Source organism: Enhydra lutris, unplaced genomic scaffold (assembly GCF_002288905.1).
Source record: "Enhydra lutris kenyoni isolate GAN:26980312 unplaced genomic scaffold, ASM228890v2 scaffoldscaffold5, whole genome shotgun sequence".
In the NCBI taxonomy this organism is placed as follows: Eukaryota; Metazoa; Chordata; class Mammalia; order Carnivora; family Mustelidae; genus Enhydra; species Enhydra lutris.
In genome coordinates this window covers 49771665-49784490 of record NW_019154089.1, presented here as the reverse complement: position 1 = coordinate 49784490, position 12826 = coordinate 49771665, and the positions used below count along the sequence as shown (strand labels likewise).

At 36.8% G+C, this 12826-nt stretch overlaps 1 protein-coding gene across 1 annotated transcript in view; it reads right to left on the bottom strand.

Annotated features, from left to right (window-relative positions):
* Positions 1-12826, bottom strand: part of LOC111140943 (chromosome unknown C5orf42 homolog) — a 135293-nt gene that overhangs the window by 90991 nt on the left and 31476 nt on the right. The window contains exons 16-19 of the mRNA XM_022493213.1: positions 9246-9474; positions 7975-8114; positions 3922-4139; positions 2057-2221 (exon numbers count right to left, since the gene is read on the bottom strand). Of these exons, the coding sequence (XP_022348921.1) occupies positions 2057-2221; positions 3922-4139; positions 7975-8114; positions 9246-9474 (752 nt within the window). The remainder of the gene's footprint in view (positions 1-2056; positions 2222-3921; positions 4140-7974; positions 8115-9245; positions 9475-12826) is intronic.

Genomic DNA, 12826 nt, shown 5'->3' with positions numbered 1-12826 from the left:
GCCTGCTTCCCTTCCTCTCTCTCTGCCTGCCTCTCTGCCTACTTGTGATCTCTGTCTGCCAAATAAATAAATAAAATCTTTAAAAAAAAAATAGTATGGTGGTTTTAAAATATGTCCACAACTTCTTTAAAACTCATCCCTTCAAAGGTAGAGCCTAATTTCCCTCACCTAGAGTGTAGATCATACTAAGTAACTAGTTTCTAATTAGCAGAATACGAAGTGGTTGTACTGATTTCTGGGATTAAATCACAAAGGCATTGTAGCTTCCACCTTGCTATCTTTTGGATCACTTGCTCAGGAGAAGCCTCCTGCTAACAACCAGCACAAACTTCTTAGCCATGTGCATGAGCTATCTTGTAATCCGATCTCTGCTTCTTGTCAAGCATTCAGATTCCTGCAGCCAACAGTCCGTATTTTGTTATGCAACTTTATGAGAAATGTGATTTTTTGCTTTCATGAGTAAAGACCCTATAATTTTGGTAGCAACAAGCATTCCAGCATTCCAACCAATTAGAAAACATCAATTTACTACAACCAAATTTGTAATTAAATTATATGCCCAATAAAGTCTGAATGAAGGAGGTAGAGAACACAGCAGTACAGGGAATCACTTATAAATTGTACAAATTTCTGTAAGAATGGATCTCCACATTTTTGGTACCTCTCCCAACATCAGTAAATTCATGGGCTAACAATAAAACTATCAGAGAAATTTGAGGAATAGTGAATTAGAGGGAATTTATGTGTCACTTCTGTATATAGACCAAGGGTTGACAACAGGCCTAAAGATAAGCTGCAAGTCACACATGGCACTGGGCAATCAGAGTAGCAATGACTACACACACAAAGGCTCTAATCTATGGCCTGCTAGTCCTAGGAGGCATGTCTTCAACTATGTCACAAAAGTCTTAACACAGTCTTAACGCTAGCTAAATTAGTTAAAGCTAGATTAAGTGAGATTACTGTCAGGATTTGTACATCAGATCAAACTTCTATGCGAATCTAATTTCCAAATTTACTGTAGAAAACTGTTTACTTAAACAATTTTTTAAAAGATTTTATTAATTTATTTGACAGAGAGAGAGAGCACAAGAAGGCAGAGAGAAAGGCAGAGAACGTGGTGGGGGGGGGGGAGCAGGCTCCCCGCTGAGTAGAGAGCCCAATGCGCAGCTGATCCCAGGACCCTGAGATCATGACCTGAGCCGAAGGCAGAGGCTTAACCCACGGAGCCAGTCAGGCGCCCCTTAAACATTTTTTAAAAAATGAAGTCTCCTATAAAAAACAGACTCAGTAGATCTTATTAAACCATTAAACTTATTAAACTATTAAAACCAGTCTTTCAATAACACAGGAAAACTCTTTGCCCTACTTAGTAAAAATGCTTTGAAAATAACTTTGGGATGACAAGATACAGAAAGGGTACAATTTCATGTTATATTCTATGATAGCTGTAAGCCGATTTTACAAACCTTTCTTTCTAAAAAAAAAATGTCAAATTTTCAATAACAACTTGGTAACTTCTCAAAGTCTCTCTAAAGGTTCTACTAAGAAAAGTTGTAGATTCTTGTTTTAAATAGAATCAAGAGTTGGGACACCTGGGTGGTTCAGTCAGGTCCAACTCTTGATCTCAGCTGATGTCTTGATCTGAGGGTCATGAGTTCAAGCCCCATGTTGGCTCCACACTGGGCACAGAGCCTACTTAAAACCAAAAACATTTAAATATAATCAGGGGCCAAATTAAAGATATTTGGCACTAATATTTATTTCCACATTTCACAGAGACAGACAACGGGCCTATAAAGGGCTTGCATCTGGATAAGGGACATGTGAGCAGATATCCGGTCTGGCCGCTGATCAGATGCAGCTATGGCTCAGCTGAAGTCAGTGTAGAAGAGGATGACAGCCTTGCTTATTATAAGCAAACCTGAAATCTATGCCTTTATAGGGTAGGATTCCTTGGAAAATTGTCATAATCGTAGGTATTTGTAAATATGAATAAATATTAGTGATTTAAATAGTTTAACATATCACATAAATGACTAAGACGTTTCCAGACCTTCTGCATGACTTTTCTTGCCCATCTCAACTGCAAGATGTACCACTGTGCCACAGGAAAAGAACACTGAGCTGCCCGGAAAAGCAAGAGGACCCGTTGAAGAATTCCAGACACCTTCTGGCGGTTCTCTTTCTCAGCTTTTAAAAGAAGATCATCACCATCTTCCTGAAGAAAATAAAACCAATGATTTTAGTAGCTAGTAATATGAAAATTTTAAGGGGTAAAGTGAAAATAAATACAGTGTTTCTCAAACTAAAATGTTCCTGGAGATTTATATGGGAAATTTTGAGGGATGGCCTCAGGTTTCAACTATAGGTATTGCTAGTGTCAAGGAAATATTTCTCTCATCTCAAACAATGTAAAGGGCTAAACTGACCTTAAACCCAAGACTTCCCCTACAGCAGTTAAAGCCCTCCACTTCTGACTCCAATGGTACTAATGGACTGCCAAACAGAACCTTACATTCTCCCTAGCCAAGAGTGAATCTCAGTACCCTGAGGGAGAGAAATAATGGGGGAGAAATAATTCTATTGTTTTTCTTTCTCCACCTCCCTCTCCCTCTGGACATAGACAAGGTATCCTTAAAAGCTGTTGGGAGCCACCCTGCTCCCACAAAGGGAGCCAGCCTTAAGCTGAAGCTAACACTTTAGAAAACAAACCAGAGAGGAAGAGCTCAAATCTATGTTAACATAACTGAGTCAGAAGACTACCCTATTACTGGACTTTTGAATTAGGCCAGCCATTTTGGACCAAGTTTTCTATTATTTCCAACCTAAAGAATTCTAATTGATACAGAGTGATATTTAGGAGAAATCCTACCACTCAGGATTATTTTATTAAAAAGTAATAAAATGAATCAGTACTAAGGATCGCAACCACTCGAACTAGAATCAGTGTAGCACATTCCAAAAATACCTTAAATACTATTCTTAATTTCTAAACTTATTGAATTATTTCTACTGAAGACTCAGAATGTGAGATGTGACAAAAAAGATGAATTACTAAGAAATATGATGGACAATTTACTCCTTCCACATATAACATATTACATTTGAAATATCAATAAATGAAATATTTTAAACCTATTGAAACATAACTATAACAAATAAGAATAGAATAAAAACTCTTAAAAAAGAAAAAAGCAGAGAAGTTGCTCATACTAAAACAGTAAGTAGTGAAGAAACAATACTAGAATCACTTCAAAATATTAATCAGATGTAAAAAATAATTTAAATGTAAATAATTTGCACTAATACTTTAAATCTTAAAGCCAGCTAATTCTGATATCATGAGAGCAGAGAAAAAGTTCCTGAGAGGAACACCGTATTGCTATTTATGACAGGCTATCAACTGAAGAGTGCAGGAGAAAAAAATGACCTACCAAAGAAAAAAACACAGTAAGTCTTTCAAAAGAGGCAAAGACAATGAGGTGAATAAAAGACTGAAACAATGTATGGCTTCTAAATTCTGACATTCATTATGTGTTACCCTAAACAAATGTCTATTTTTTAAAAATCTGGATAAAGAGAACTCTTTCTTGATTTTGTTTTATTATTGCAATAATTTTAACATTTATTGACTGCTTACTACGTGTCCTAGGCCCTAAGGTAAAAGCTTTTACAGGATATCTCATTTAATCCTCACAATAATGCTATTACAGTTACTATAATCATCAGCATTTTACAGATAAGGAAACTTAAACAGTTTAGTACATTGCTTAAGATTATACAATTAATAAACAGCAAAGCTGGGATTTGAAAGTTTGTCTTCAGAGCTTGCATTCTTATCTTGACAATTATTATGAAGTTGATTATTTTAAAATTTAGACAAAATCAATTTTAAATTAATTAAAAGATTAAGCTTACTTCACTAAGAACAGCTGGCTGAGGACAATACAATGGAGGAGCTGGAAGATACAAGCCAACTGGCACTAAGCCCCACAGTCTCCTACTGAAGTCTTTGGCGGAGTTTACCAGAAGCTGAAATGTCTCAGACAAAACATCTGCATCAGCCATAACTGCTGCTTTCAGTACTTCCTGCACTGAACCAAATAGCAGATTTACATCTTCTTCTTCAATGGGATCTGCCAAATACAAAATAAGTAAGAAAGTTAAGATTTATACTATGCTGATCCTATTTTGTAGTGTAAAATTTCCTATTTGAAAAAGCAGATCATCAAAAGTGAACATACTGGTTGACATGCAAAATAAGCCAACTTCTAGCCAGAAATTTAGTAACTATTCTGCTACTTTATTCATTCATTCATTCATTCATTCATTCATTTATGGAGAGAGAGATTGAGCATGGGTCAAGGACAGGATGAAGAAAGAGAGAGGATATCTTCTTTTTTTTATTTTAAGATTTTATTTTTATTTATTTGACAGACAGAGATCACAAGTAGGCAGAGAGGCAGGCAGAGAGGGAGGAGGAAGCAGGCTCCCCGCCGAGCAGAGAGCCCGATGTGGGGCTTGATCCCAGGACCATGGGATCATGACCTGAGCCGAAGGCAGAGGCTTCAACTCACTGAGCCACCCAGGTGCCCCAAGAGAGAGAATATCTTAAGCAGGCTCTATACCCAGAGCAGAGCCCAATACAGGGCTTGATCTAATGATCCTGAGATCATGACCTGAGCTGACAGACTGAGCTTAACCAAATAAGCCACCCAGGTATCCCTACCACAGTATATTTTAAATAAAAGTTAGTAAAAATGATTTATGTCATGCAGCTAAAAAAAAAATTAAAAAAAAAAAAAAAAAAGAAAAGCAAAAAGATACAAAACATTCCCACCAACAGTGTAAGAGGGTTTCCCTTTCTCCACATCCTCACCAACGTTTGTTGTTTCCTGTCTTGTTAATTTTAGTCATTCCAACTGATGTGAGGTGGTATCTCATTGTGATTTTGATTTATATTTCTGTGGCAAGTGATGTGGAGCATTTTTTCATATGTCTGTTGGCCATTTTATGTCTTCTTTGGAGAAGTGTCTGTTCATGTCTTCTGCTCACTTCTTGACTGGTTTGTTTTTTGGATGTTGAGTTTCAAACAGACTGAGGGTGGCAGGAGGGGAGGTAGGAGGGGATGGGGTAACAGGGTGATGGGCATTAAGGAGGGCATGTGAAATGATGAGCTCTGGGTGTTATATGCAACTAATGAATCACTGAACATTACATCAAAAACTAATGATGTGGGGAGCCTGGGTGGCTCAGTGGGTTAAAGCCTCTGCCTTCAGCTCAGGTCATGATCCCAGGGTCCTGGGATCAAGCTCCGCATCAGGCTCTCTGCTCAGCAGGGAACCTGCTTCCCCCCGCCCTTCTCTGCCGGCCTCTCTGCCTACTTGTGATCTCTCTCTCTAATAAATAAATAAAATCTTAAAAAAAAAAAAACAAAAACTAATGATGTATTATATGTTGGCTAATTGAATTTAAATAAAATTTTTTTAAAAAGACAAAAAAACAGTCCTACATTTAGTTCAACTATATAAATACGTATATAAATGTGGATATGTCCCAAAAGGTAAAATGCAAGGAGATGTAGATGATAGAACTAGAGATTTAGGGACTTTTATATTATGAAATATTTAAAGCATGCTTTAAGATATAGAATATAATATGAAAACACTCATGCATTGATTTTTCATTCTTGTCTGATATTAGCATTGTTGATATATTTAATATTTTTAAAAAATAAAATGTTTCACGGGGCGCCTGGGTGGCTCAGTGGGTTGAAGCCTCTGCCTTCAGCTCGGGTCATGGTTCCAGGGTCCTGGGATCGAGCCCCGCATTGGGCTCTCTGCTCACTGGGGGGCCTGCTTCCTCCTCTCTCTCTCTCTGACTGTCTCTCTGCCTACTTGTGATCTCTGTCAAATAAATAAATAATTTTTAAAAAAATTAAAAAAAAATGTTTCAGATATAACTGAAATTTCTGCACCAATCATATTCCACTCACTCTCTCCAGAGATAGCTACTATCCACAATTTGGTATGGGTATAAAGGAACTCATTATACATAAGCTATGTCCTATACACCTAGAGAGTTCAAATTCATCTTCCACTTCACTAACCATCTGCTGAGTTTGCTCTTAAATCAGTTTAAAAGGTATAATTTACATATGTTAAAATTCATCCTTTTTAAGTATATAGTTCAATGAGTTTTGACAAATTTATGCAGCCTTGTAAGAATAATGCCATCACCCCCAAAAAGTTCTTCTGATGGCAACCACTGATCTGTTTCTTGTCCTTACACTGTTTTTTCTTTTTTTTTTAAGATTTATTTATTTGAGAGGGAGAGTGAGGATGGGGGGAGGGGCAGAGGGAGAGAATTCTTCAAGCAACTCCACGCTGAGCCCTATACCCGAAATGGGGCTCAATCCCACAAACCATGAGATATGACCTGAGCAGAGACCAAGAGTTAAGACACTCAACTAACTGAGCCACCATGGTGCCCCCTTATAGTGTTACTTTTAATAAAATATCACATAAATGGAATCAAACAATATGTAATCTTTGTTTCTGACTTCTTTCATTCCTTACAATGGTTCTGCAATTCATCCACATTGTTGCATGTTATCAGTAGTTTGCCCCTCTTCATTCCTGATTATTCTGTTGTACAGATACAATGAAATTTGTTTATCCATTCACAAGTTGACAGGCACTGGAGTTGTTTCAAGTTTTTGGCAATTATGAAAAAGCTGCTGTGAACATTTGTATACGGGTCTTTTTGTGGTTCTATGTTTTTATCATGCTTAAATATCTAGGAGTAGCATCCACTGAGTTTCTATTTCCTCTTTCTTTCTGACTCCTGGAAATTTTCCCCACTTTCTCTATATATTAGCCTTAAAACATCTATTTTTATGTTTTATCTAGAAACACATTTTATCTATCTATTTATTGTGGGAAAGTTTTGCAGATTATTTAAAACAACATATTGCCAGAACTATAAGTTCAGACTCAGACTTTTTTAGTCCTTTTTTTCAAAACCAACTTTCATGCAGTTACATTATCTTTTTGTTTATTTAAAAAAATATTGACAGAGGTGCCAGAGTGGCTCAGTCGGTTGAGTCTCTGTCTGCCTCCAGCTTGGGTCATGTCCCAGGGTCCTGAGATCAAACCCTGAGTTGGGCTCCCTGCTCAGTGGGGAGCCTACTTCCTCTCTCTGCCTCTGCTGCTCTCTTGATCTCTCTCTCTCTCAAATAAATAAAATAAAATCTTTAAAAATAAATGAATATTTAAAAATAAATTTAAAAATATTGACAGAAAACTAGCAAAGAAGTTTTTAGTCAGATTTCCAAGTATTATGAGTTCTTTCTGGAAAGAGGAGTTATAATTAGTAAGATCTAAGAATCTAGAGTTAGAAATCTCACCGCTTAATAGAGACATGCACTAACAAAATCAAAGGGTCCTACAGTAGTCATTAAACATACATCTTTAAATACCTGACTTCATTATTTTTCATCTAAATTTCTCCATTTATAAAACACAAATTTTATAAGGCTCCTGGATAAATCTATGAAATATATGTGATATTACATTATTTTTAATTTTGTCATGCCACTCTGAACTTTTCAAACTAAAAACAAAACCAACCCTGTGATTTATGCACTCAGCAAGACTTAAACTAAATACTCTCCTGTGTGCGAAATTCTACAGCTATGACTACAAGAGAAAATAACCCAAATGGAGCAAAATATAACTGGTAAAAAGATATGTACAGGAAATCAGAGTCTCATTCAGTTACTTACAATCATTTTTTGAGCTGGCTTAAGTTTTGAATGCTCCCATGATTAGGAATAAATAGCAAACTTTTATCTTTGATAAGCTTACTGCAAAGTTTAATATATTTGTGGATATTAACAAGCTTTTAAAAATATCATAAGGTTTATATTAATTAAGCTGATACATTGTCGGACAAAAGTAGGTAACATACCTGTAAACTGTTTGTGTCTTGAGCCCATTTCATTTTTTGCTTCGGAAGAGGCTGGCTGACCTAAAAAACACTGCAGTTTTTCCTGGAAAATCTGTGCTGGAGTCAAATTTATAGGTAAATTCAGACCCTTTTTGTTGAACCTGAAATCACATCAAGTTAAGAGAAATGAATCCAAACTTTGAAAAAAAGGAAATATTAACACACTAAGAACTAAACATGAAATTTTAAGGAACAGTGAAATTCATTTTCTTTATTTATCCTCTATTTTAAAAAGAAATAATTAGGGGGAAATAAGAAATAATTGAGGAAATATTACACTAAGAAAATTTTTAAGGCTCTCCATGATTATGATACTAATACATCATCCCATCATTATTTCCCATTGCTACCCTACAGTCTACTCTATCCAAACTGTACCAAACTTGTCTTTAGCCATATGCCTTTGCTCATGTTTGGAATGTTCTCCCTCCCTACAGCTACTCCATTTGTCAAGATCCTGTCTTCCCTTTAATACCTATCTCAAATGATATCTCCTACATAAAATATTTCCTGTCCTATACCCATTTCATAATATTGCTCTCTCCACTGCATCACTGGCACTTTTTTTACCACACTATCTAAATTATAATAATGTTTTGTCCTAATTTCACTATTAAACTATAAATGTTTTAAACATGAAGACTATGTGCCATCTGTGTTTATGTCTACTAAAATATCTGGCAGAGAGCCTGGTATAGAAAGGTTACGTATAAATAAATATATGTTGAATTACTGAACTGAAAAATATCAAAGATACAGAAATACCATAATGTTCAAAAAAGTTAAAATACATATATTAGATTGATTAGCTTAAAATTTAAATCCTACTTAAGATAGACAAACTCTCCCATTGACTAAGACTTTTGAGGGAATTACTAACAAATGTGCTAAATAAAAGTGGTTTTGTTAAAGTTTTAATACAAGAAAGCTGCGAAGCTGTCCAACATGCTAGCCCCTAGCTGCATATTTACTATTTAAATTTAAATTAGACTGAAAACTCAGTTCCTTGGTCTTATTAGCCACATTTCAAGTGCTCAATAGCTACATATGACTAATAGCTATCATATTGGACTGCACACATAGAACATTTCCATCACCGAAAACAATTTTATTGGACACCGCTGGACTAAGGATTCCACAAAATGTGCAAATGCCAGCGATGAGAGAAATAAAAAGTTAAATGTCACTATGATACTATTTCTTAACCTAAGTTTGCCTAAGTTTGTACATACCTTATGAAATTGCTATCATGTTTACAGAACAGTTGGAAGGCCACACCAATGGAAACAGATGTCTTCCAGTCTCCAAGTTTATGTGCCAGCCACACAGCCTCTGGAACTAGGCCACCAATAAGTAATAATTCAAAGGCATATTCAACTGTCCACACATCAGAAAGATTCTGATCTCTTACAACACTGGCCACCTTAGAGTGTTGTAAAGGAATAAGTCGAAGGGCGTATTCTATGAGTAAATAAAAGAAAATAGATATTATAATTAATTTATCAGAACTCACTTCTCCTCACATAGTTACTTCTCTCTCTCTCTCTTTTTTTAAGATTTTATTTTTAAATAACCTCTATACTGAATGTGGGGTTGAAACTTATAAACTCAAGATTAAGAGTCGCATGCTTCACTGACTGAGCCAGCCAGGAGTCCCTATCTGTTTAATTAGCCTTTTTTACACAGAATCACAAGAAAGATGGCTTAAGATAGGGATGCCTCAGTGCCTCAGTCAGTTAAACATCTAACTGTGGCTCAGGTCACGATTTCACTGTCCTGGGATCGAGCCCCACGTGGAGCCTTCGGAAGGGAGTCTGCGTCTCACCTCTCTCTCCCTCTCCCCTTGCCTCTCTCCCTGCTCATGCTTTCTCTCTCTCAAATAAATAAATAGAATCTTTTCTTTGTCTTTTTTTTTAAGATTTTATTTATTTATTTGATAGAGAGAGAGTGAGAGAGCACAGCAGTGGGAGGAGCAGAGGGAGAGAGAGAAGCAGGCTCCCCGCCTGAGCAGGAAGCCCGACATGGGGGCCCGATCCCAGGACTCCCAGATTACGATCTGAGTGGAAGGCAGATGCTTAACTGACTGAGCCAGCCAGGTGCCCTAAATAAAATCTTATAAAAAGTGGTTTAAAATGGGGGCACCTGAGTGGTACCATCGGATGAGTGCCCAACTCTTGGTTTCAGCTCAGGTCATGATCTCAGGTTCATGAGATCCAGCCCACCTTGGGTTCAGCACTTATTGCAGAGGCGGCTTAGGATTCTGTCTTCCTCTCCCTCTGCCCCTCCCCCTGCTCATACTCTCTCCCTCTCTCTAAATAAATAAATAAATAAAATATTTTTTTTTAAAGTGATTTAAATAATACTTAACATACTCTAGGTTTTGTTTTTAACACTGAAGAAAATGCCTCATTAGTGGATCATGAAGTAAATGCCAGCATTCTTAAAAAATGAAACAGAACCAAGTAGATACAGAAAGAGACAGCATTGAGTACATTACATAAAACAAATATAAATAAAGTTTAATGAAAACTTTATGTCAGATAATAAAAACATACTTATACACACTAAAGTATACTGGGCCACAGTGTACAATTTATTACTGTGGGCTAACTGAAATACATCTCTATTTCTCCTACTAGAAACTGGGAGACCAGAGATGCATTTTACATGAATCTGTATTTCTCATAGCACCATGCAATAAATAACTAATTTAAGGTAAAACTCAAGCATTAAGTGTTCAATATATTAGTGTTTATAAAAAAGTAGAAAAGAGTGATTTTCAATAATCCTAAATGGACTAAATGGACAAGATTTCAGTCTGGCCTGGGATTAAATACAAAGGATGTTATCCTTCTCCCTAGCCTTTCATACCTTTCCCTAATTAAAGTAACATGAATAAGCAACTGGGAAATATGATGACTGAACTGTTATTTTATACACTATGGAGTATTATGCCTCCATCAGAAAGGATGAATACCCAACTTTTGTAGCAACATGGATGGGACTGGAAGAGATTATGCTGAGTGAAATAAGTCAAGCAGAGAGAGTCAATTGTCATATGGTTTCACTTATTTGTGGAGCATAACAAATAGCATGGAGGACAAAGGGAGATGGAGAGGAGAAGGGAGTTGAGGGAAATTGGAAGGGGAGGTGAACCATGAGAGACTATGGACTCTGAAAAACAATCTGAGGGTTTTGAAGGGGCAGGGGGGTGGGAGGTTGGGGGAGCCAGGTGGTGGGTATTAGAGAGGGCATGGATTGCATGGAGCACTGGGTGTGGTGCAAAAACAAGGAATACTGTTATGCTGAAAAGAAATAAAAAATTAAAAAAAAAAAAAAGGAGAGTAAGTATTCATTGGCACCAGCACAGATTGTCACTTCCAAACTTCTGTGATGTAAATAGGTAAAATGTATGAATTTATGAAGAATTAATGAATTTTATAATTAGAGCAATCAGTTGTATAAAATTTCATAACAATATGAATTATAATTTAAGAAATTAGAAATAAAATTCAAGTCCCCTTCATTAAAAAAAGATTCTCGGGGCGCCTGGGTGGCTCAGTGGGTTAAAGCCTCTGCCTTCGGCTCAGGTCACAATCTCAGGGTCCTGGGATCGAGCCCCACATCGAGCTCTCTGCTTGGAGGGAAGCCTGCTTCCTCCTCCCTCCCTCTCTCTCTCTCTCTCTCTCTCTGCATACTTGTGATCTCTGTCAAATAAATAAAATCTTTAAAAAATTAAAAAAAAAATAAGAGTCTCAAGAATTCTCAACGAAAAAAAAAAATACATATTGCTAACATTCCCAATCACTTCCTCAAAATAAAACTGGCAAATGGTATACATGGGTTTCTGCTCCTTGAAATGATGTTTCTCATGTGACCTAGTCTCTTCCCATACCAAACACTAACACTTTAGCCTTCTGACAAACACATTTGGATAGAAACACAAAATTTTGCCATTCAGGGCACCTGGGTGGCTCAGTGGGTTAAGCCTCTGCCTTTGGCTCAGGTCATGATCTCAGGGTCCTGGGATCGAGCCCCGCATCGGGCTCTCTGCTCAGCAGTGAGCCTGCTTCCTCCTCTCTCTGCCTGCCTCTCTGCCTACTTGTGATCTCTCTCTCTCTCTCTGTCAAATAAATAAAATTAAAAAAAAATTTGCCATTCACTTGAATGTTTGATTCTGCACAGGCAAAGAGCCCAGAGACTGATGAAATTTTTCCTACTTTTTTATTTACTATGAGTAAAGTACCATACTACTAAAAGAATTTGAATGATTTAATTTTCTAAAAATTTTATTGCTTTCATACAGCAAACATCATGCCAAATAAGCAACTCAAATCCTCAATACATTCTGCCATTAGTTCTGATTAAAATGATTAACATAAAAACTATTCTAAGTCAAGCCTGCAGATACCTTTTTCAAGATACTAGAAATTAAATGCTATATATATCATGTTTCAGGTATTTAACTTTTCAATAATCACAGTCTCAGGCTTAGGAAGAGATCACAAAACTTTCTTTCCTAGCCTCTCCTCTCACTGGGAAGATATGTACACAAGAAATAAAAATGTGTGTCTTTGAGCTTTTATGAATGGTTATGAATATGCCCCAAAACAATTCAATAATTCTATCACCTTTCTTCCTACAATGTGATAAAGATCAATCTTGTCAGGGCTCCTGGGTGGTTCAGTGGGTTAAAGCCTCTGCCTTCAGCTCAGGTCATGATCTCAGGGTCCTGGAATCGAGCCCCACATCAGGCTCTCTGCTTAGCAGGGAGTCTGCTTCCTCCTCTCTCTCTGCCTGCCTCTCTGCCTAC